Here is a 25,859-nt window from a genome sequence, read left to right as displayed (position 1 = left end):
AAAACTACCAAAATGGCGGCAGGCGAGGCCGCGGGGAGGGGTACGGGAGCTCCGGCAGGCCACACCGCGCTGCGCGTCGGGGCGGCGGAGTACACGCGGAATCGGCGGAGCGAGTGCTGAGTCGGTGCCGCCGCCGGCTTCCCCCTTCCCCCCGGCCGCTGGGAGACGCTTGGGGGCCGCGGAGCCTTGTGGGGCAGCCACAAAATGGAGGCGAACGGCAGCGGCAGCAGCAGCGACTCGGCTCCCGACTGCTGGGAGCAGGCGGACATCGAGCCGGGCAGCGGAGCCGGCCCGGGGGCCGCCCCGGCGGGCGGGGAGGCCGAGGCCCAGCAGGAGCTGCTGGGGGCGGCCTTCAGTCGGCAGCTGAACGTCAACGCCAAGCCCTTCGTGCCCAACGTCCACGCCGCCGAGTTCGTGCCGGCCTTCCTCAGGGGGGGGCCGGCGCCCGGCCTGCCGCCGCCCTCGCCCCCGCCCGGCCTGCCGCCGCCGCCCCACGGTGAGCGGGGCCGGGCGGCGCGTCGGGGGGGGGCCGGGGGGGGGAGAGGGGAGGAAGGGACGGGGGAAGGGGGTGAGGGGGGCGGGGGGGCCGGGCGGGGCCGGGCTGGGCGGAGGGGGGGGAGGAGAAGGCTGATGGGGGTCCTGGGAGGGGGGGTGAGGGAGTGTTGGGGGGGGGGTCCTGGGTGTGCTGAGAGAGGTAAGGAGGGGTGCTGAGGGGGAGTGGAGGGGGGGGCTGAGGGGGGTCATGGGGGGAACTGAGGGAGGCGCTGAGGGGGATAAGGGGAGGTGCTGAGGGGGGTTGGGAGGGAGCTGAGAGAGGTAAGGGGGGGAATTTAGGGGAGTGAGGGGGGGTCCTGGGGGAGCTAGGGGAGCCCCTGGAGGTGCTGAGGGGGGTAAAGGGGAGTGCTAAGGGGCGTCGGGGGGGCCCTAAGGGGGGGAATGGGGGGAGCTGAGGAGGGTCAGGGGGAGCTGAGGGGGTTCCTGGGAGCGCTGAGGGGGGGGTGGGGAAGGGGCGCCACGCAGCAGGGCCATCGCTGGAGTTTGGGGGGGTTTCGGGGCGCTGCCCCGCAGCGGGAGGGGACCCCACGGGGAGGCCGAGCCGCGGGATCCGGCTGTTCCCTGCCCGCCGGGGGGGTCGTCCCTGAGCAGGGGGAGGCGCACGGAGCTGCTTCCGAAGCAGCTCGGGAAGTTACCGGAGGTTTTGGGGGTGATACACGCGGCGTTAGTGGGGAAAATGGCAGCTTCTGCCTGCTTCAGACCTGTCTTAAATGCCTTCCTGAAGATTACATCGAGTAGTTAACTTGTTTTCTAATATTATGCTGATAAAAGATCAGTAGGGAAGGGAGGTTTGTCCAGCTGGCCTCAGTCAATGGAAGGACCTGAAATTTGCCCTGCTTTTAATTTCAAAGGATTCTTGTGTATGCAAACGGTGTTAATACTACATTTACTTTGCATATGGGAAATTAAAAGAGAGCTACTTTCTAATTTCCAGCTCCAAACTGCACATACTTCCAAACGTCAGACATGATAGCTAGCTTTGTGGCAGGGTTTTAATGTAACATTACATGTAAGGAGTTTGGGACCTGGTTAAGTATGGTAGGTTAATGCATTGCTATTTTTTAAATAATTTTTTTTCTCTATCCCCATTGGTACATCGTAAAACAAGTTCATATGTTAGATATCGATTCCAGTAACTTAATTTCACTAAAGCTACTACTTGTTACATCGTGTTTGTTATGATTTCCTGTTAATTGTGGCTTATTATTTATTGCATGCTGATTTAACATATGAATTAGTCTTGCACTCCCTAGGATCTAGTCATCTGATGTTAACAACTGAAATCTGTCATTTTCATATATTCTGTTATGCAAATTTTAAAGCATCATATATTAACCCATTTTTTTGTTAGAGTAAATGTTAGTTTCTGTGTTCTCTTCAGCACTCTGTTTTTTAATCTGAAAATGTAGCTTGTGTGCTATGTAGGTAGGCAATGTATAAGTGCATTAAAATATGTTTCCAAGAAGCCATGGACCAACGACTGGATCATGTTTAGAATAAGTGTGACTGCTAAGGTTCACTGGTGTGAAGGTAGAGCAGATAGCTTGAGGCTGTACTGAACATATGATACACCTTTAAATAATTTCTAAAATTAATTCTGGTGTGTTTTTCAGCCATTATTACAACATGCATCAAAGTTTGTTTTTCACTTTGTAATCAATATTGTGACAGAAAACTTTCTTGGAGTTTTGAATGTTAGAATAAGTGATTTTCCTTCCTGGCTACTTCTGTAAGATTTCTTCTAAGGCTTCCTAATTTAGGATTTAAATTACTTTCCCTCACCAACTTGTATTTATTTCTTCAGGCTTTCCCTTTCTTCACTCTTTTGCTACTTGCCAGGTTCATGATAAGCTTCTGCCTTTCCAGAGGTTGAAGATGACTTTACTGAAAGCTTGTTGGTCATCTGGAGTGATCAGGATAGCTTTTCTTTCCATCTTAGTTGCTGAGCATGTTTCCTTTATAGTGCTGTGATCTACCTGATTTGAATTTGGCTTGCCTCTGTATCTTCTTTAAGGTTTAGAATTCTTTAAGGTTTAGAAGTTGAAGTTTCTATAATTGATTTGGGTGTCCGTAGGGTTAAGCAGACACAAATCTGCAGGTGTCCCCCCATCCATTTTTTCTTCACTGGAATTCTGTCTTTGTTATGTACTTTTTCAGGTCTGAGGTACTTGCTTAAAGAATAATTGACAGTCTTGTCCTGGCAGATATTCATATAAGGTGACAACTACTTTCCTGGCTAGGAGAGCTGGGTGGAGCTTGCTCTGGAAATAAGTCAGAACAGCACGTGACCAGACAATGGTGCTGAATAGGTGACTTTTCAGCAACCCAGTTTGCTTTTACTCCCGTAGGCAATTAGGTGTTCCATGGCACGCATCCTCTATTACATTGTGAGGGAAAAAATACTTCTACTTACCATCTGTTTTGAGGTCTGTAGAAATACTGGTTCGTATTAGGAAAAGCCTAAATAAATCTTGATTCTTATGAGGACTCTGAAAAGCTAGTTGTCAGCTAAAGGAATTAAGTGGCCTAAACTTAAGTTTTAGTAACACTTTTCTCCTTAAAACTTTCTCTCTTGCTGAAATTTTGTTTGGGCCATAATTCCTCAGTAATTCAAAGGATGCTGGAGGTCAAGATAGACGTGCAGTGGCAGCAATGGATGTAGAAAAATTCTGATCTCAGTTGTCTGGTGGTAGTATGTAATAGTGTTTCTTCTTAGGTGCAATAACTTGATACTTCTAGTAGTTTCTCTAAAAATCCTGTCAATTGTGTTTAGAGCACTGAAATAATGTTCACAAAAACCACTCAGAGAACAAGATGCAAACTTTCTAAAACTGTGAGACTCCTGAGATTTGTGTTTCAAGTAGTTTACTTTAAAAGTTATGTCCTGTGTGTGCTTTTTGTTTGATTGCAAATCATGTGTTAGGGAGAATACCTGACCAATGTTTACCCCTAATGTAATTTTTGCTTGCAGATGTTTCAGAACTAGTTTGGAATTAAATTACCGTTTGATTACATGCAAGAAGAGCACGTTGTTTAAATTTCTGAACCTAAGGAACAGCTCAAAAAAATCTGCTCCAAATGTTGTACTTGTGAGGACCTGCGTTTATCAAATTGTGTCAAAGTCTTAACTCATTTGCTTAGAATCTTTGGGTTCCATCAGAAATGTGCAATAGAGGGTTCTGGATTTTCTGTCTGCAACAGACATCCCTGTACCAGAGTACGTTCCAGTGAGTCATGTCAAGTACATCATGGACAAGTTGTGCTTCTAGGAAAGCTTATTTTAGATAGCAGTTGCTGGACTAGCAAACTCAACTAAATTAAGCCAAGGTGTGATAGTCAATAAAATGACAGTAGATTGTCTTAGTGCCTCTAAACGTTCCTGATCACAACTGCACCTTGCAGCTTCACTGTTCTGTAGCACCTATGACTTACTCTTATTATGCTTTAATAATTTTGTAAGTCTATATAAGATACAATTGCATTTTTGTTTGTTTTGTTTCTACATCAAGACACCGGGGAATAGTTACAATATTTTTTTTCCTTACTAGGATTAATAAGGCTTCTGTTTTCTCATACCTGAGATCCAAACAAAAGCTTATCCAAGTGAAAAATCTCTGAAAACACAGCATCAACTTGCATTCTTGTGGTTACATTTTTGTCATAGTTCTTGAACGCTCACAGGATTTTTGGTAGAATTGATCACAGCTCCCTTGTATGAGCTTTATTTTATGTTAGGTTTTCTCCTTTTTATAAATCATTTTTAACTATTCTCTGTTGATTTTGTTTGAACTAGGAGAGTGAACTAGATGACTTCCTGGGGTCCCTTTCAACCTGAATTGTTCAGTGTTTTTAAGTATGCAGTGCTTGTGGTAAGAAAGAAGTGTCAGTAATAGAACAGTAATGTGAACAAAATGTACGTGACACATGGCAGCTGGAGTAAGAAAAGATAATGTTTAGCCTTTTGGTGGCATTAGTGCCATTGCTTCTTTTAGTATGTATGTTGGCCACTTGAAGCAAACTTCTGAGTGCATTCAGCAATGACTAGTTTGGACAATTTGAACCTACACTCTTGAGCAAAGCAGACATCTTGTTTAAGATTCGATGCCCTTTGGATTGTTTCACTCCATAAATATCCTCACTGGCCTGCAGCAGGCACTTTGGAAATAGTTATGTTCAAGCAGCTGGACATCCTCACTCTTCAATTGCTTTCAATAAGTGGATATAGCATCTATCTTTTTGGTTTTCCCTAGCCTTCATTTTTCTTGACCTTGTAGCTAGCTGGAACTTTCACAGTTTTTTTTTTTTCCACAACCAGTAACAAGGAAAGGACCTTTAGTATCTTCTGTTTCAGTTCTGAAGCCTGTAATTTCCAGAGGAGGATGGTGAGTTATGTGTCATCACATTTCCCCCAGACTGGTCATCTCTTGCTTTGCCTCATTCTCTGTTTTAAGACTGTTCTTCACCAGACTTCACTTTGCATATGAACCTTCTAAGAAAGTCTTTGCCAAAAACCAGTAGGTCTTTGTACGAGAAGCTAGCATATAAAGGAATGCAAGTTTATGTAGTTTACTCATACCAGCATTTGAGTAGCCACATGCTGATGATTTACTCATAAATACAGAGCTGATAATGCTACTGTTCATAGATCATAATTGTAAACTTGAACTGCTTACATGAAAGCAAATTAATGCTGTATTGTAAATGCCAATGTATGGTGTAAATTCTTGTTGTTATCAAAAGCAAGTCTTGATTTGCATCACCACTCGACTGTGTAGATCAGTGGTCTGTGTATCAGCCTCTCCAGACGGATGAGCTGCGTTGCCTCGTGTACCCTGGTCAGCATGGAGAAAGGCTGTGTCTTGGCACGGGCTCGCTCGATTACCAGACACAGTGTATATATGCAGTGCGGTCAAGGTGCCAGCTCGTTGCACTGATGGCGTTTGTCCACGTCTGAACTGCCCCCAGGCAGGTAGCCAGCGCTGTGTTGTTCCTGTTAGAATAATTCATCAGGCTTGTGGCCTTTGCCTGACTCCAATAAAAGGCAGACCACTAGGAGCAGGCTGTGTTCTAGATGAACTGTCCTGGAGTCTGTGCAGGCTGCTGACGGTGTGACTTGGCTGCTCTGTCAAAATGAACACAAATAATTTGGGATAATTCTTGGATTCTAGTAGCAGTTCGGTTTTACAATTTCACTTACTGAATTTGGGGCTTTTTTTCCAGTGTTGTGATGAGACACACACACAAGCAAGAGATGCAGATGATTGAAGTCAAAATAGAAAGATGGTTTTGTCTTATTATGAAGGAATAAACCAGTCAACATTTGATCAGTGAAATTTGGCTGCTTTGAAGAGGTTTATATGAAAGTGAAGCTGATCAAATTTCAGTATGAGAGTTTGTTCAGGACAGGTGATGGAATACTGAAAATGCATTCTCTAGAACAGCCTGGGGCAAGTTACATATGATGTGCAACTCTGTGTAAATGTTAAGACCCTGGGTTTAACTTGCTAAAAATCCATGGGATATGTTTGTTTTTTATTTTTTTATTCTGTTTCTACAGGCTTTTGAGATATATTCATGAAAGAGTGGAATCCTTAACTGGTTTAATACAGAGCTTGATTTCTTGACTATCTGCCTGAAAAATCAAACTGTCAATTAAGCACAGATGCTTGGCTGTAAGGAAAAGGTTTTTCTCATTGTATTCCCTGAAAATCCCCATAAGCTTTCTTAGACTCAGTTATGAAGAAGCATGTTGTCTTTAGATAAGATAAACGTAAGGTGTGTCCTCACTGAGGAAGGAAAAAGGTGGGTCTTTTGCTAAGTTAGAATGTAGTAAAATCATATGAATACAAAGCAAGTGCTAATATTTTTAATGAATATTATGGAGTCATGTTAAAACTCTTGAAACTGCTCTTATGTTGGTTCTTTGTAAAAACCAGACATACTTCTTGTCCCCTGGAGAAGCTGGGTCTTAGGCTATGAAACGGCAGAGAAGAGGAGAAAATAACTTTGGATATAAGTTAGCTTTCAAAACAACTGCCTTTAGTGCTCACTGAACTCCTGAAAACCTTTTCTGTGTATTTTAAAGTATTGAGCATGAAATATTTTGTGTAGCTCTAGCATTTATTTGTGCTTAGAATGTTCTTTTGTTTTTTGTCCACTGAGAATCTTTTATTGATTCTTCCGCTCTGTGGGTTTGACTTGGACCTTTAATTTTCTACTCTGGTGTGATTTTACTTTCTTTATACTGTCTTTTTAGAGAAAAAAGGGAGAAGGTTAGGGGCAAACACGTGTTATGTAATTCATTAAAATTTTTGAGACAATATGACTATTTAGTAAATATGCACTGAACTCAGGTATTCAAACCACAAGTAAGAAAAGGTGGTGGAAATCCTAAGGTGGGTGTAACGCATTTCTTCACTCCCTAGCCTTCTAGGAATTCCTCTGAAGGAACTTCTTGCCTGTGTTGGAGCAGCAACAACACGCTGTCCAGACCATCTAAGTTTTGCAGATGAGACTTCTTTCAAACTGAATTTGTCCCCTTTTTTTTTTTGATGTTGTTTTTCCTTTCCCTTTATGCTCTGTTGTACAAACCATTTAACTAGCCCCATTTTCAACCTCACTTGTCAGGTACTGGCACTGCCGAGGTTCTTATCTCTCCTGCAGCAGAGCAGCCTGGGAGCCGAGTTCTGTTAGGCAGAGAGACAAATTACAGCCTCTCTTCAAGCCATGATAACTGACTCTGTGAAGGCATTTGCACTGTGGCTTCAGGTAGCTGCTTCTGGGGAGTTCCCACTGAATAGGATGTGCTTATGTGGAGATAGCTATCTGCTTGGCACTTGAGTTTGGCTTTAAGACTGTACCTGAGCTGCAGACTCATCTAGGTTGGAAAAGACCTTCAAGATCGATGCCAACCATCAGCCTGACTATCAAGTCCCATCACTAAACCACGTCCCTGTTGTGCCACACATCCTTCCAGATCAGCAAGTAACGCTGTGCACTCTGGCTAGCGGGAGGCAGAACTTCTGATTGCATGCCTTTTGAAGTCAGCTACTTCTTTTTCTGTTTGTTTGTTTTTTCCACAGCTGGCCAGCTGTGACCCTGTGTGTTTGCTCCAGCATGCAGTGCTTTGCGATGAAGTGGTGGGGTCTCAGCAGGCCTTACCCTGTCACTGGAACAACGCTTCTGATATTGGTTCTCAGCCTACCAGCTATCCCTGTCCCATACTTGAAAACCTTGTTTCATTCTGATGTAAATTTAATTCTAAAGCAGTTTTCTATTGAAACTGCTAGACTACTGTCCTAAACTACTGATGTTGTTACATTCCTGGCTTATATACTGTTTTAAAACAGTATTTTCAGAGTGAAAAACATACCTTCACTTTTAATTGGTTCTACTTGTGCAGTCTTGGTTATTGTAAAACCAAAACACATGCAAGTACAAAACTAGATGCGATACACAACAAATGCATCAGCTATAGTAGAATACAGGATGAATTAAATGGGCAAAGTATGTTCTTGCACTATTTGGGGGGAACATCAACGGTGTTTTAAGAGACCGGTCATCCTGCTTTAAAAACAGTGCGCTTCTGGACTCATTGGGACCATGCATACTCCTTCAGTGAACTGTGTTTTTAAAAGTTTTACTTTTATTCAGACAAGATTATGAATTACATCAAGTCCTTGTTTAATGGTCTAGCAGTAGATTAATGTAACATATATATCCACTTTTACCTTCAGCATTGATTTAAAACAAAAATGTCCTAGGGCTCTGATGTTCAAGAGAACTAAAGATAAACTGCTTACCTTCTGTAATGCAGGGAGTAAGAAATGCAACAGCAGTTCCCGACTTACAGTTTGAGGAGAGATGGAGTATGAAGGATGCTATATAAAATCTAATTGTTGTTAGCCATATGTAAAGCCAAGAATTTGAAACATTACTTAACTACAATTTGATATCATTTAAGGCATGTTCTGACTTTAAAACTGTATTTCATGCAAGCTGCATTTTGAATCCCACTCATGTGACAAGAATCTTGTCTGAAGGATGCTTGCAGATGAGGATCTAGAATTGTCAAGTTCAACTTGATATGTTGAGCTTACTTTGCTGACTTCCAGAAAACACCAAATTTAAAACTTTGCGTGTCTACTTGAGTATATTGGAGAGAATAGGATAAATTACAAGAACGATTTAGAACCTTTCTCCGTTTGCCTTGCCTTTAAAGGTATTTTGTTACAATGAGTTTTACCTCGTGGGGAAAATGAACAAGGTTACTTCGGGTCACTGGGTTTGTCCAGACGTTTTGCTGCAGGGACAGCGTGGAGTTTGGACCTCTTCTCATGTCATAATGCAGTACTGAGTCCTAGGTAGTAAGCCTATCTGAACTAGATTAAAAATCGTCTTTTTGTGATCCACGCGTTCCCTAGGCTGCTTCAGAGCTTAAGGTGAAGTGTTTTTCCTTGAATTATTGAGAGTGCTGTTCTGTCATCTGTCATGGCACCAGGAGCACTTATCTACCAGCTTATACATTGCTTTGGAGAGCTGATTTGTTTTTTGGTTGAAAGAGTTTAGTGCTAGTTCACTTTTTGGTCAGACCAGCTCTGTCTGTGGAACGTCTGTAGTTGTACATGCACTAGGGCTGACAACAGAAGAGACAGAAAAAAAGCACAACATGGCAACCCAGCAGTTTAAGCAGCAGTAGAACTGCATCCTTTTGGGGTGATTGTCTTCAGGCATGCTGCAGGGGATTTGCTCATTTGCACGCAGAGCAAATGATAAATCTGACTCTTCAAAGCCCAGACTTTTCTCATGTCTATTTGTTTGCAATGCATCAGTGCCCAGAATAACCTGCCTTAACCTGAAGTTGTTGAACAGAAGTAAGCGATTCCTGAAAGGAATTTCTTTCTATCACTTAATGCCTGTTCTTTTTGAAATTAAGAGTATTTCTCTTTTACTTGGTTTCTCTACAATGCACTCTTTAAGAGAGTGGTTTGTATTCCTTTCCTGCTTTGAAGGAACAGTGCATATATCAGTGTATTTCATATATAGAAGTCCTCTTGCAAAAGGAGTCTGCCACTTTGTGTATCAAAGTGACCAGAATTTAATCAGTGACTGGAAATAGCAGAATGTCTTTTGCCCCTTGATTCTTTGTGGCATTAGTACTGTTTGGCATCATACACAAACTATATTATTGATTTTTTTTCTAGTGTGCCTAGATTCGTATAAAATTTAACAGATGGGCATGCTTTCAGGAGTGCTGCTCTTTGAGAGAATGAACTCTGTTTCTATACTTTTTAGGTTAACAATTTATTTCATCTGTTATTTGTGAAAGAACTTTTCTTTCCCTCTCTGGTCTGTATGCCTGTTGAGTTATATACCAGAAAGTCAGAAGTAAAATTTTTATGAATGTTGTTGGTTGATTGCTGTATTTTAAAAGAGTTAAAGCAACTCTTCATCTACTTGTAGACCTTCTGTTTTGAGGCAAGTGCATAAGTACTGTCATGCAAGAAGTTTTTCACTATGGAAGACTTCAGGAGTGAAATCCTGAGCTTGCTGAAGTGGCGCTGTAATGAAAGCTCTGCAGGCCAACCACAGTACGTGTGAAATAGCCAACAGTCTTCTGAAGCATTGCAAAACAGGCCTTTGGTTCATGCCTAGATTCTGTGCCACCTGCTTACCACGCTCAAGTGGGATGATTTGGGTCTCTTCCAGCTCTCAAATGAGAGTAATATTTCTTGCAAGGACTCTCAAGGTATTCTACCCGTATGCTTTTCCTTACTCTATGAAATCATTCTTTTAAAGCTTTGTTCCTGTGATATTGGGACCCTGGCATGAGGATCATGTATGATATGACACAGGAGTGTAGGGAACCTTGCTCTGAACAGTTTTGTCTGTGTTGCTGTGCCCTTCCTGCTGCTGCTGGTCACTGGGTGTTATGCTCTGACCCACATTCACCCTGCCTGCAAGCTTTGTCATCTGGACCTCTTCCAGGTTTTCCAGCACTGCTCCAGTTTATAGAAGTCTGCAGCAAATACACAAACAATGCTAAAGCAAAGAGGCTTAGAATCGGGTCCTTCTCTGCATGTTTTTGTTCCTTTGAGGGATATTTTTTTATCTGTAGGTCCCATTATGCATATAGAGCAAGTAATGCTTTAAGGTCTGTGTTTTTATAGTGGGGCTGAAGGAGAGCTGGCAGTACAGTTACATAGAGGGTATGAATATGTTAGGTGAAAAAAAAAAAAGATGAACTTACTTCAAAGGACTTCGAAGTGTAATTTATACCATGGTAAAAATAAGTAGGTTAAGATTTTAGGGATAATTATAGAATGCCTCTTGATTATGTGGAACAACATCCCAAAACTTGACATGGTGTAATTGTTAATTGGAACATACCACTTTTAGTAGGTTTAGTAATTAGTTATACCTCAGCATATAGTTCAGTGGCATGGTTGAGTGCTTAAGAAGGTTGATCTATCCAAATAACCTATGTGTGGCTTTGATATACACAACTGGTGAGATTGCTCTCTGAGTACCATGGCTATATTATGATGTTTAAGAGGACTGGCAAACTCGCTAGGTGTATGAATGAATTATCTCTTGACCCTAATAACTAGAGAAGATCTTAACTTAAAAACATTGAAACAAGCTGTGAAGAATGTGAAATTTGAGTCACAATAGCATTGTAGGCACAGCTAGAAGGTGAAGCTGGCAGAACCTTGCCATACAACTGTGACACAGCAAACACATTGTTTCAGTGAAACTGGTTTTCCGTGTTTCTAAACATCAGTTAGTATCTAACACTTAAAATAGCAAGTGTGCCCCAAAAGCATGGGGTGGTACAATACTATGTACAGAAAAATTGCTTCCTTTAGAACTTGATTTAAGTGTATCCTTTTTTTGGGGGGGGGGGGGGGGCAGGGCGGAGCAGGGGATGGAACTGTTCAGAATTGATGTTTTACTTTCAAATCTTTTAAGCAGTGTTGTTTAGAAGTACTTGTGCTTGGAAACTATATTTAGTACTGCTGGGGTTTGGTTGTTAAATACGCTTGGCAATGAAGTTGGAAGAATGGTCTTTGCTGTCTAAGTGTAGAAATTGGTTACAACAGTATATTTTAAAAATTAAACTTCTTTCTTTGCAGGTGCACCCGTAGAGACTTCTCCGGAGGAGCAGACAGCCTCTTGTGAAGGTAATTGTTCTAATGTTCTGACAACACGCAGTGTAGCTCCATTAAATAAACTTTAACAAAATTATTGCAAAGCATTTCCTTTTTAAAAACGTGTGCGATCCTTTTCTAATATTCATTCTTTGTCACCATACTGCTGTTGTAAGGCAGTGTGGTTATTTACAGTGTTATACCAAGTCAAGCAAGGCACACAAGGACCAACTGGTTTATTGAAGGCCATAAAGCTTGCATGAAGCAAAATTTAAAAAACTGAATCTCTATATTAAATAGCATAGGAAAGTGCCCAGTCACCTGAACTATCCTTTTATTAATTTACTCTATTACTCTGTGTTCTTGATGCTGTCTTGGTAAATAGATGTAGTTTGTGATTCCTTTTTTTTTTCCCTAGGTTCAAATGCTGCTGCTAACATGGAAATTGCAGAATCTGTTGGTAAGATGAGAGTTGTTCAATTTCACTATAATAGGGCTACAAAATAACTAGTATTGTGCTTTTGCTGAATCATTGTAAACAAAATTGAAGAATACCTTATTGAGCCATTGTATTTTGGTCCTTACTGTTTTTCATTGTGTCTTTATACTTGGATTAGCAAAGAGATAATTGACCACTAGTATGCATTGACAGATGCAGTTAGATTACTTTGAACAGTGAAAAAAGCATCAGCTCTTTTATTCAAAAGTCATTTTATATTGCAAAATAGTCTCACTAACATGTGAAATGGCAACTAACATAAAATAGTAGTATGAATAATGAGAACGTGGAAATTGTATCATTCTGAGAAGATTCAGACCAACATGATAGACTGTGTTGATCTTCAGATGTGTTTTCCCCATGAAGTTTTTTTGCTTTATTAGAACAGAAGTCTCTTCATTTCTGTGAATCAGTTTTCCTGATGTCAGCGTGCAAAGAAGTTTGAAAGCTACCAGAAATAACCATTTCAGAAACAAACAGCAGTTGCCTTTTTTTTAAATGTAAAAATACATTAACAGACTGAATAATTGAAATCTATTCATTGCATCTTGAGGGGTGGAAGCTTTTCTCAGTAGTCACTGCTTTTAGTTTCCTGATCTATTTGAATATATCTAATTGGTTAATTTTTAGTGGAAAATGGAGAGACAGAAATGTCCCCAGAGGAGTCATGGGACCACAAAGAAGAAACAAGTGAAGCAGAACAAGGTGGTCCATCAGTGGATTCAGGGCCTTCTGAAGAAAGTGCTCAGGAAATGATGGAAGAAGAGGAGGAAATACCAAAACCGAAATCTGTTGTAGCACCACCAGGTGCTCCTAAAAAAGAGCACGTAAATGTAGTATTCATTGGGCACGTAGGTAAGTTGTAAGTGAATGGGAGGTAACTGAATCTTTGCATTGTGTATTAGGTGAAAGGATTAGAAATGAATCCTGCTTTTTCTAGCAATGCATATATTCATCCTGTCTCGAGGGTAGTAGGAGCATTCATCTTAATGAAGCTATTTTGGAAAAAATAAATAATTTAAAGCAGATCTTTCAGGGATAGAGTGACAAGGAACTGCTTGGGTTCTCTTGGACACAACAGCATCTGTGTTCATGATTTCTCAAGTAAGTGCTCTTTTAAATGCCAGAGTTATGTGTCTGTGTTAGTGTTCCAAAGGCCAGAATCAGAAAACAATGCTTCTTTTCTGCTTTAAATAATTTCAGAAAGCTCTTATTGTTAATAATTATTAAATCAAAAAATAATGTTCAGAAGATTAAAAATTATAGATCCTTAAACAATAGAACAACTTTATACAGGGCTAATACCTAAGAATTTGTAGCAGAGCATCCCAACTGAATAGTTTCAACAAGTTTCAGAAGAATCGTTAAGTGATGTCAAAAGTACATAAGAGATATTGAATCACGAGTTCTAGATTTTTCACGTGTATAGACTCTTATTACTTTAAAAGCATTGCAACTTAGCCAGGTAAGTTCAGAACTGAGTCACACAAAATAAAGAGGCAGTGGGCAGAGGTACATCCCAATATTGAAGAGTAGCCTATAGAAGTTGGTAACAAGGGAGAAAGGAAACAGGGAAAGAGCTTTTGCACATGTTTAACCCATGCTTTTGCTGGATCGCAGCTTGCTGGGTGTTCTTTGATTACAGATGATGCCAAGATGATATGTATTAAAAGCATGATTTTCAAAATTCAGTAATTGAATTGACAGTGAACTCTTGTGGAAACAAGGGAAGCTGAGAGATACTTCAAAAAAGTAGATTAAAATTAGGAAAGGCATATTTGGAAACAAATAAGGTGACATTGATCTTAATTATTTTCCTTATTCTTAGGATTTTGTTTTAAATTGTGAGTAACTTAACTATTTCCTTTGTTTTTTTAGATGCTGGCAAGTCAACCATTGGAGGACAAATAATGTAAGGAAACTAAAAAAAAAAAAAAATTTAAGAGATTGCTGATCTGTTTTGTGGATTAAAATATATAAAATAAGTATTTTCTTTCTGTATTTAATCATCATAGATTAATATTTTTATGATAAAATATCATCGTGTGTTTAGTGTAGTTGCTTATTCTCTTTGGATTTTTTTAAATTCCAGCAGATTTAATCTTAAAAGTTTCACTTAATGGAAACAACTGCAAAAGCATGCATTATTAAATTAAAAAAAAAATAAAATTGCTTTCTTAGAACTTAACTCTGTTTTTCTTTGCACTTTTGAAATGCAGTTGAAATTGCTTTATATCGTTTGTTAAACTTTGTCCTTTTTGTGAGAATTTAGAAAGAAAGAAAATGCTTATTCCCTAGTGTTAACATCGTCAAGCTTAATTTGATTTTAAAATATGAAAATAAAAAGTTAACTTTTTAAGTCTGTTTTAGAAACAGTACCTAGAGTACCTAGAAACAGTACCTAGAGTTTGCAATACTCTTATGAGAGAAGTAAATCAATGCAGTTCAATCTTACAGTTTGTCAAAACCAAGAAATGGAATGTAGTACGTGAAGAAATAAATGCTATCCTGCTGATGCAAACTATTCCTATGATTTAAAATAATATTCTCAGCAAAAGTGGGAGGTCTTTGTCTTGGCATTTTCATCCTGTTTTGTTTTTGACCAAACTGGAATGTCGGAACTGTCATGCTACATTTAACCTTGTTGCTCATACTAGAGGAAATTAGCATTTTGTTATCTGATGTCTGTTCTCTGTGTACAAGGAGATGTCAGTTCTTAACATTCTTATTAACATATTAACATTCTACCAATGTGTTAGGTTCCTGAAGTTCTCTGTAGGAATTTTTCTGTTTTTCATTTTTGCAGAAGATCCCTTTGTTGTAAGGAGGGGGGGAAGAGGGTAACCAAAATTGTCAGTAAACCTTTATTTACTGTTGTTAATTTTCCTTGTAAACTAGGCAGATTACTGTTACTAGAAGATCAGGTAAAAATATCTGAGTGAAAAATCTGAAAGTTGTAATGTTATAAAACTGTATGCTCCTCACCTACCTCTTCTGGTAACTGAAAGATCTCTCTCTTAAAATATCAGGTTACTTCTATGTAAGGAGTGAAACCAGAAATATTTTCCTTTACATTTTAGAAATGTTTCATTTATATTTATTTTTAAAATTTTATCTCAATTTTTACTCTAATTTTGAAAGATTGGATTTCTCTGACATGTACATAACAGATGTAGTTCTATTTCAAAACTTGCCACTGAAGAACATTTTACAAAGAGGCTTAAAAAAAAATTATCTGCTAAAGTAGTAGTGTCATACTTTTCACTGATAATTGTGCAGGTTTTTATAGAGGAGAAATTCCACTGCTGTTCACATCAGATTGTTGCAGTTTTTCAAAATAATCTGTAGGAATTGTGTAACTATTTAACTACGTTTGTGTTTATGTAAAATTACTATTTTTCTTCTTAGGTATTTGACAGGAATGGTTGATAAAAGAACACTTGAAAAATACGAAAGAGAAGCTAAAGAAAAAAACAGAGAAACATGGTATGAAATTTACTGAAGATAATAGCATGCTTTTTTCTTTGCACTGTGACGAAAACAAGAAACAGTTTTTTAATCTCTGTCCCTGTGGAACTTTATTACTGCTGGAATGGATTTGGTTTGTGGGAGGAGGAATCACTTGTTTTCCTCCAGTACTTCTTTAACCAGCTCTATATGAAACAGCACGATTGACAATTCACATTGCAACAGGTTTTGCTACTTTTTTTTTTTATTTTTAGAATGTGCCTAGTTGTCTGATAGGAGTACAAGGCAGATGCTTTTCTCAGGCAGCCTTTGGGATTATTCTATCTGTCTTTTACCTGTAAACAGCAGAGAGATATCTAAAGACAGAGATCAAATCAGTCAGTATGGCAGATGCGAGATGAAAGCAAGTGAACAGTTCTGGCAGTAGCATTTATTCATGTAGAAACTAAGATATAAGGTCCAGAGTTGTTAAGTTTTCTCTGGGTAAGAAGATGCTACTTTCATGTATGGATTTTGGGACCTCATTTGTGTTTTTCTTCTGTTTGTTTATTTGTGTGTGTGTGCGTGTGTGTGTGTTTGTATACAGCCCATATAGCACCCTGCTTCTTTTGCCCTCAGTTTCTGGAAAGCTGATTTCCCTTTTGGAACCTTTTAATTTCATTTCATCTGTCTAACCTTAAGTCTAACTTGGTTGTCAGTGGGATAAAATATAATTAGGAAGGAACAAGCATTGATATGATCAAAGATAGGATGAATAAAGGATATAGGATGGGTATGAATATAGGATGAATACTGTCTATTTCATCACCAACTTCTGTTCATGTTTGAGGCAATAAGAATATGCAAATCAGAGCTAATTTTTGAGTTAATTATGTTGAGAAAAAGGAAACGTTTTTCATTTGATACAGAACTGTCTTTCAAACTGAGGCAAAGCTCAGTAGTCTAGTATTTGAGGTTAGATCATACCTGGAGAAGTTAGGAATTGAAAACTGTTGTTCAGAATTGCACAGGTCTATGTGAAGGACAGCTAGCACTGGGCAATATGGCTTACTAGATATACAAGTAATATTCAATAAAAGTGACTATTGGTGTTGGCAAAGGTTTAGTTTGGCAGTGCTAATATGGTTAAAAGTGTTGAGCGGAAAAAAGATGTTACGATAACCAGATTTTCATACTTAATTTTAGTAAAAATGAATATAAAACAATATTTGGGTCGTTTTTTGTAGGTACCTTTCATGGGCCTTAGACACAAACCAAGAAGAACGAGACAAAGGTAAAACAGTAGAAGTGGGTCGTGCCTATTTTGAAACTGAGAAGAAACACTTCACTATTCTAGATGCTCCTGGGCATAAGAGCTTTGTTCCAAATATGATTGGTGGGGCTTCTCAAGCTGATCTTGCAGTGCTGGTAAGGACAAATTAGATTTTTTTTTGATTTATTGTGGAATTAAGCTTTTGATTTTTGTTGGTTTACACATTTCATTGGTCACAGCGGCTAAGAAGTAAAAATCATAAGTTGAGTCTTTTTTGAAATAACTTAACAGCTTCATAAAATTGTCCACAGTTTTCATGTGGTTTTTATGTATGTCCCAGCAGAAACTAATGGATAATACTGAGGTTATACCAGTGTATTTTAAAAGCTTTTAAAAATTTTGATTACCAAAAGTTATTTTTGATTAAGGTGATATTACCCATTGTCTGTTTTTCTGCTGAGAAAATTGTAGAACTTTTATTAAAACGTGTATTTTTAATTAGGTTATTTCTGCAAGAAAAGGAGAGTTTGAAACTGGATTTGAGAAAGGTGGACAAACAAGAGAACATGCCATGTTAGCAAAAACAGCAGGTGTAAAACATTTAATAGTTCTTATTAATAAAATGGATGATCCAACTGTAAACTGGAGTAATGAAAGGTGAGTTTACTATTTTTTAAAAAATCATCAAAAGATACTGAAATGAAGTAATTCCTAACCAAAGTAATTTTGTACCCCACTTTTGCTGGAAACTTTGAAGCTTTATACTGAATCTGAAAGGAAGTGACTCTGCTTTCAGTAGTTCAGTTTGCCAGATTCTTGATTGCTTGGCCGCGTTTCTGCAAAGCTCCTATCTTAGGTTTGGTGAGAACAGCATTATCCTGTTCAAATAACACAGGGTAGATGCATACAAGGTGGAGTTTTTCTTTTATGATAAGCTGAACTGAATAAGCAAATAATATATTAAGTGTTTCACAACTGCAGTCTGAGAAGGAGGGAGGAAGGGAACATTGCAGTGTTACGGGTCAGGTAAAAAATAACTAGAAAGACTATATGTAATCCTTAAATAACTGTAATAATAATGATTGAGTTCTTCTTTTCTGCTTTAATGCTGAAACGTTACAAAGGAGCTTTAATTTTCCTAAGTGTCAAAACTTAAGTCTTTTTAAGGCTTCTGTCACATCTTCTTGTCCCTTCAAGCTGGATGCTAAAAAGCGTAATTTAGTCCTTTCCTAGAGATACTTGTGTAGTGATGGGATACAGTTTTTTCCTTCTATAGTATAAGAAGAGTTGTCAGAGAACTTGCTGTGCTGTCAAGAATCATGAAAGTTCTTGAGGAAAGCTATGAGGGATTATGCAAACTTACAGCATCAGCCTGGTGTGCTAAGAGGATAAGGCATGGCCAATTGTGCTGTCTTGGTCCTGCCTCAACCTTCCCCAATTTTTAACATTATTAAATTCAGCAGAAACTGAGGGCAAGAACTGTAATAGATATAAATAGCAGTAAGTTTTTACAAAACGATATAGAAGATTGGAAGAGATAAAACTATTGCTAGGGTGAAAGCCCACAGAATGACCTCAGTAGCTGTCTGCTTGGTCTGTCTTGCTACCTTGGCCTGTATCTCTTGCTTAAAAGCAGATACAGCATGTGTTGGTGCTTACCCAGCCCAGTAATTGGGGTATGTGGGAGAGAACTGGTGGTGCTTTATGGAGCAGAGGAATGGGGGAAGTAAGCAATACCAAGTTGTGCTGGAAGACTGGGGAGAAGATACGCCACCAAACTTTATTAGTTTTGCTACTTACAGAATAACTTAACTCATGAAAACTAAACAAGTCTGATTTTGTTGTTTTTAAGCATAATATTATGCCATGTTGGAATAATTTCAGTTTATCTTAATGTGCTTGTCGTTTTAATAGATATGAGGAATGTAAAGAGAAACTGGTGCCGTTTTTGAAGAAAGTTGGCTTCAATCCCAAAAAAGATATTCATTTCATGCCCTGCTCAGGACTGACTGGAGCAAACCTTAAAGAACAGTCAGAATTCTGCCCTTGGTATATGTAAGTATCTTAAATTCAATGACTTGTATATTAGTTATGTTTCAATAAAAGCAAAATGCTACAGTGAAGCTAGGAAGAAGTATAGAATGGCATATTGCAGCTGCGTTCAAGAATTCATGGCTAAAGTGCTTAAGGAAACGGGATCACAGCAACAAGAACACAGAGCCATGTAATCAACCAAATAAAAGCATTTGCTAACTGCAGAAGATTAAAGTTAGCAGACTCTCGAAAATATTAGCAGTATTTATTAATTTTTGGCTTTGTGAAATTGAATGCGATACCATCACGTGAATTTTCCAGTGATGCTGCATTGGACCTGTTGCTAGGATGAGTAATTGTTTGATACGAACAGTTTGATTGAAAGTGGATTATCGTTAGTGACAAGTCATGTCTCCCTCTGGGTTTCATGTTTTCCAATATTGTCCATGGCAGCTAAAATGTATTAACAAAAAAATCTTATTTGGAACTAGCTAATGGTTTTGCGTATCCAAAACAAATTAAGTGAATCCAGCAAGATTCTCAAGGGGATAATGAATGTATGTAAAATATGCCTGGGACTGTAACTTTAAAACTATATCTACTTCCTAGGTGTTAACATGTTAGCTAGGGTAATGTGGACGCTAATGATGGACTGTTACGATAGATATAGATGTCTTAGAGGTCTTGGTACTTAATGATGACAGAATGAAAATCTTTCCCTTTGTGAGACTGCATTTATCCATTCTGAGCCATTTTTAAATAGACGGGTGCTCATGTAACTGAAACAAATGCCTTCTGCTTTTAGTGGACTACCATTTATTCCCTACCTGGATAATTTGCCAAACTTCAACCGTTCAGCTGATGGACCAATCAGGCTGCCAATTGTGGATAAATATAAGGTACAATTTAAAATATAAATGTACTATTTTCAGAAAGCAGTAAATGCACTATTTATCATATTTTTAGAGCATATCCTTTTTCTTTGATATGTCTATGTTTCCAACTGTGGAATAGTGGCGGGGAAGGGACGTAATTCATTTGATGATATATGAGACTCAAAATCTGTAATCTTTCATGAAAATAGCTTCCAAAACATTAAATATTGCAGTGGTATATAACTTCATAGGGTTAAATAATCATACTTACAATTCAGTATGATAATAAAACAGACTCTATAGAAAAAAGTTTGTAATTTTTATGTAATTTCTTTTCATTGAAGGATATGGGCACTGTGGTCCTTGGAAAGCTGGAATCAGGTTCTATTTGCAAAGGACAACAGCTTGTGATGATGCCAAACAAGGTACGGATTAGACATTTAGAAAAATTCTGCTCTGAAAACAGCTTGATTTTTAAAGATATTAATTACTTTAAATCAGAAAACTTCCTATTGTTAACTGAGCAGAAGTAAGCACTCATCTCGTATGAGCAATGTACACAAGTATGTGTTTGTGTCTCATTGACTTCCTTGGAATTCAGAACTCAAGTTATATATCCTCAGTAAACTGAATTGCTGAGCAGCACATCATAGTTTGTTTGAACTGTGTATTACTTTGCATTTCTACAGAAAGCCTACAAAGACTTTTTTTTTTTGCTGTGGGTTAATAATGTTCAAAACTTTTTTGTCCTTGTTTTAAATTTTTGCCAAAGGGAAATAAGAAAAAAATTTAAAGGATACAAGCAGTAAACTGTAACAGACAATAGCTCTTAATAAAACTGCTTGACATATAATTTAGGAGAAATTGAGGAACTAAATGCCTTTAACCAAACTGTTACAGAATTAGTCAACAATATGTCTGTCTCTCTCATCTCTTTGTAAATTTTAAACTAACTTCACTTTGAGACATAGTGGATGTCTTTGAAATTTGCTTTCCGTTGAACATATTGAATTATATGAATTAAAATCTATTTGAATAAATATGCTGTTTAAAATGTTAGTCATTCAAATATTTTACATTTTCTGAAGCTTGCAGAACCAAATATAATGGGTTTCTTTAAAATCCTGTCGTATCAGTGATTATTTTTACCCAGCTAATATTCAATAATTGAAAACTGCATTTTTGCTTTAAGCACAACGTGGAAGTTCTTGGGATCCTTTCTGATGATGTAGAAACTGATTCAGTAGCCCCAGGTGAAAATCTAAAGATCAGACTGAAGGGAATTGAAGAGGAAGAGATCCTTCCAGGATTTATTCTATGTGATTCCAACAACCTGTGTCATTCTGGACGCACGTTTGATGCCCAGGTAGAATAATTAACATTTGTTTGCTGTGTAAGTGGGTAAACTGCATTGAAATATTTTGCCTGTCTTTCCCCAAATCTGATTTTCAGTAGTTCTAGGTTTCAGTTGAGGTTTCTTATTTGCTATCACATCTCTAAATTGACAATAACATACATTTCTATTCCGACATCATCAATCTGACTTGAGAAAATATCATGTGTTTTGAATGGAACTTCTCAATTAAGTTTTGGTCACCTATAATCTTGAAAGCAAGACCTTGATATGCCAATGTTTCAGTTTTATGCTTTCATATTACAAATAACTTGGTCATCTCTTTAACAAAGATGTTGTGTTTGTGTGTTGTTGAACTATGCGTTTTAATATAGTTCTATATTCAGTTATTCTATGCTCTTTTATAATGAAATGAGGAAAATTGAACTTATTTTTAATTGTTTTACAGATAGTGATAATTGAGCACAAATCCATTATCTGTCCAGGTTATAATGCTGTGCTGCACATCCACACCTGTATTGAAGAAGTTGAGATAACAGTAAGTGTCCTTAAAATATCAGTAAGTTGTGTTGTGATGTGAATACAGACACTGCACTTGTTGGGGTGAAGAGTTCTCTGAGTTCTCTGGAGTGACTAATATAACAAAGCTCAAGCCTCGACTGGAATCTTTGGTCAGTACCATAACACAACCAAAAATGTCTCTAACTGTTAGCATAAGCCTTCTGAAAAGTACAGTAGATAATGATGGATTCTCTTATGCAGTAAGTCTCAGAAGTTGCTCTCTAAGACAACATTTCAATCTTTTTTCCCTTCTTTTACAGGCCTTAATCTGCTTGGTGGACAAAAAAACAGGAGAAAAAAGTAAGACACGGCCACGCTTTGTGAAACAAGATCAAGTATGCATTGCCCGTTTAAGGACAGCAGGAACTATCTGCCTTGAGACATTCAAAGATTTCCCTCAGATGGGTCGCTTTACCTTAAGAGATGAGGGTAAGAGTGCTTGATCAACAGCTAACTGCTACAAAAATACAGTTATTTCAAATAGATCATGCATGGCAATGAAGTATTAAAATGCTGGCATCTAGTTGAAATTACTGTATCTGCATAACAATGGAAAGCAAACCTAAGTAAATTGTTGTTGTGCAGAGTTCTTGCTAGTAACAAGAAGTGTGTTTTATTTTAGAGGAATAATGTGCATTGTAAAACAAATGGTTGAACTTGAAAAATTAGCAGCACTGTTTTCCTAATGCACCCTGGAATGTCCACCTGAGATACAGATACTGTAATATTTCTTTAAATGCAGAAAAGATAAGACAGTTTGTTACCTTTAAAAGCAGTAAACAGGTCTGACAGAATGAGTCTGCTTTGCACTCCTTAAATGAACATGGAGTGCACTTTCCAAAATTCATACTGTATTCTTGCCTGTGAAAATCACAGTTTCTCTAAGTTTTTGCTGTGCTTTCATCCTACAATACAGTAATTTATTCTGTGTTATTTCTAGTATTCTGGAGAGCCTATATGTGTGGGGAAAGCTTTCATGTTCTTAGAGATTTATGCTTTTTCACAATAGATGTAACTGTAGTGTTTGTCTCCTTGGTTTAGGTAAGACCATTGCAATTGGAAAAGTTCTGAAACTGGTTCCAGAGAAGGACTAAGCATTTTTCTCAATGACCCCCGCACAATACTGTGAGGAAAATCGACTCTGCAAAAGCCTACTTCACACCGCCTTCTTATTTTCTGCCCATTGATAAACTTCTCCCCATATTTTGCAAAGACAAATTTCACAGCAAAGGTCCACATTATGTCAGCTTTCTCATATTGAGAGCTCTGCTATGCCACTGTTGAATTTCCCCCCAAAATTTTTTTTCTCCCAAATTCTGCTTCCTTGGAAAGATTCGGCAATAGCTTTGTAAGTGATGTGGACATAATTGCCTATAATTATGAAAATCTAACGGATTTTTAATGTTTAATTTCCCCCAACATATATATGAAGACCTTTTTTTTCCAGGCAGATCATTCAGAGTGTGCGAGTGTGTGTGCACATGTTACAAAGATGACTACCATGTTAATAAACTATTCAATTTGAAATCTTTTTCGGTATTTGAATTGCTTTTGAATAATGTTTTTTATCCAGATGTAACGCAGTTGCATTAGCTTTTTAACTTTCCAGTAACCTCGATATTTGGTTACCTGGATTTTTCTAAACTCCTCAGCCTCCCCACACACACAGTTTTAAACGAGGCAATTAGGCACTCAGCCAAGTTTGTATTAAAAGAATTAGTTTTGCCCCCTTCTCTTTGTTGAAGGCATTCTTAAAATGAAAAACATTCATGCAAATGTGGCACCTTCATTAGCTTTACATTTGTTAATATCTTCAGCAGACTTAGGTTGACTTAACATCATTACTAGACACAGTAAGTCAATTTTGAAGGCTAAAACTACATATTGTGTCTATATAAAAATTCAGCATTGTTAAATTCTTAACTGCAGAAAATGCTAACAACCAGTAAATCAATGAAATTACAAACATAAGAATCTGTGGCAATAGTGCCTGTTAGTATTTATAAGAGCTACATTTTGTGGGAGAACTGGGCCAATGAAAAAGTGCCAGTTTATATAAGTTACTCAGTTCACCCTGTCTTTAATTTACAGGGTTGGATAATCCTGGCTGTTTTAAAGACCGGTCTGGACTGAGAGGGAGAAAGACTATTTAAATCCCTAAGAGTTTGCACATACTGAAATATGGGAGGGTCAGAATCAAGCACAGTCTGTAAATTTTTGCATATCAAAAAGCAATGTAAGCTTATAAGGACCAGTGAAGGTTTTCTTCAAAAACTGGTTCAACGTAAAGCTTACTCTCAGTACAACTTGAAGGAGCTGCATAATAAAACCTTATTTAGCTGCACTCTGAAAGTGGACTGTCTACAATTGCTATCCTGATTCTAACAATTAGGATGAAGGCTAACTGATTTTTTTTTCATTTTCCAGAATATTAGTAGTAAGTATTAAAAGGTATCTCCAGAGCTTCTTCAGAGTGTCTTAAACTAAATATTTTCAGTTGTACAATTGTGGTGAGCCCATCTCCTCCCCCAAAAATTTACAGTCTAGTGACTGTATCTGAATTCACAGAACTCAAAACTGAAACAATTTTTTTTGTTGATTTTTTCTTTTTTTTTTGTTTTGTTTGTTTCTTTGTAACTGTGGAACTCCCATTCATTTCACTTACAGCTACATTGTATGGACAGAAGAAGTTATTGTCCTTCAGTTTCATATGACTACACTTGTAGCTACCGTACTGCATGGAATTGAAATAAATTTTATTATGTCTGCAAATCTCTGGGCTTTTATTTTTTTGGTAAATCAGAGTTTTGAAGTACCCTTTTTTTTTTCCTACCGAGTGAACAAGCCCCGAATTTCCTTGGCTTTTAAATTAAATAAAAAATTAAAAGCCAAGGAAAGTTACTGTCTTGTTCTCATTCTGAATTGACTTAAGATTTCCATGTATCTCATACCATAATCCTTTCTTGAAGTAAGCTTATGAATTTGAAATTTGCTGACTATTTGGCTAATATTTAGATTCCCAAATTGTTAAACTATTAAATTCTGTTCATTTATTGAAATGCATCTCAAGGCTACATGATGCTCCAGTGGAATTTTTCAATTCAGAACAAACCTAATGATGAATTCTAAAGCTTATATTGGGGCTGTACTGAGTGTTCCTTATTAAACTGAAAAATCATCTGGTGGGTTGAAATACTAGTAGATAGAAAGTTTTGGCATTTCCATAACTCACCCCAGTTAGTGCATTTGATTGCCACTTCCATAAATCCAGTTAACACCACCTTGTTTGTAAAGGGAACTTAAATTATTTCTAGTTCATTAGCAGACTACAATGCAATTAGATATTGCTAAGCTGTAAGAGTTGGGGTTTTTGTTTGTTTTTTTGGGGGGGGGGAGGGGGTGTAAAATATTTGCATTCTCTAAAATTTAAACATACTTGATATGAAAATGTAAAGCATAGGTCTACACAATTTGGCTGCATTTTAGATAGAAGAGCTGAGTCCATTATATTTGAATAAACCTCAGATTACATCTCAACTTTTTCATTACATCTCCATTCTACATTTTATAGTCCCATTTTTACTACTATTGAGTACAGCTAGATCTAGATGAAAGGGAAAAAAAGTGTGGCTTTGTTTGAAATAAATACTACTTGCTGATTCACTGAGGGTAATAAACTTTTTTAAAGGACCATTTTGAATACTTATTTTTGTCGAAATGTGGTATGCTGCTTTAAAGAATTAACAAAAATTAAGCTGTGCAACCACAACAGTAAAAATAAGTGAAAAAAATAAGTAATAAAATTTGGATTGAAGCTATAGGAACCATAGGAGCATGGCTGGTATAGCTGTGCTAGCACATGATCCTGGCAGAGTATTCCTGGGTCCTGGACTGGATATAGCTTATACCAGCAAAACTGTGAGTGAGTTTCTGCGGAAAGGAGCAATTTGGGGGTGTTTCTCCCCTGTATAATTGCATTTACAGCAGCCTTTGTATGCGATGTGGTACTAATCAGGATCACACCTCTTTTCCCTGATTGTTGGCCAAAGTTTGTAGTGTAGATATGGCTTAAGTCTATAGCCATGATGTAAGTTATAAATTATAATTATGT

At 38.0% G+C, this 25,859-nt stretch overlaps 1 protein-coding gene across 4 annotated transcripts; it reads left to right on the top strand.

Moving 5' to 3' along the window:
• The first annotated feature begins 29 nt into the window (after positions 1 to 29).
• Positions 30 to 24,520, top strand: GSPT1 (G1 to S phase transition 1). Of its 4 annotated transcripts, none has more exons than XM_083800748.1 (15): positions 30 to 496; positions 11,691 to 11,738; positions 12,124 to 12,165; positions 12,835 to 13,059; positions 14,083 to 14,116; positions 15,613 to 15,690; positions 16,899 to 17,079; positions 17,427 to 17,581; positions 18,839 to 18,979; positions 19,764 to 19,857; positions 20,178 to 20,258; positions 21,026 to 21,199; positions 21,636 to 21,725; positions 22,009 to 22,177; positions 22,790 to 24,520. In XM_083800748.1, exons 1-15 carry the CDS (start codon positions 205 to 207, stop codon positions 22,840 to 22,842), a joined length of 1,857 nt encoding a protein of 618 aa, XP_083656874.1. In that variant the 5' UTR covers positions 30 to 204; the 3' UTR covers positions 22,843 to 24,520. The 4 variants fall into 4 exon arrangements, with proteins under 4 accessions (XP_083656874.1, XP_083656875.1, XP_083656877.1 ...); XM_083800749.1 differs by lacking the exon at positions 30 to 496 and adding an exon at positions 620 to 694; XM_083800751.1 differs by lacking the exon at positions 30 to 496 and adding an exon at positions 1,235 to 1,593.
• The last annotated feature ends 1,339 nt before the right edge of the window (positions 24,521 to 25,859 follow it).

This window comes from Anser anser (genome assembly GCF_964211835.1).
Source record: "Anser anser genome assembly, chromosome: 15".
Classification (NCBI taxonomy): Eukaryota; Metazoa; Chordata; class Aves; order Anseriformes; family Anatidae; genus Anser; species Anser anser.
Note: the sequence above shows the minus strand (reverse complement) of the source record. Positions and strands in the feature narration are given on the sequence as shown.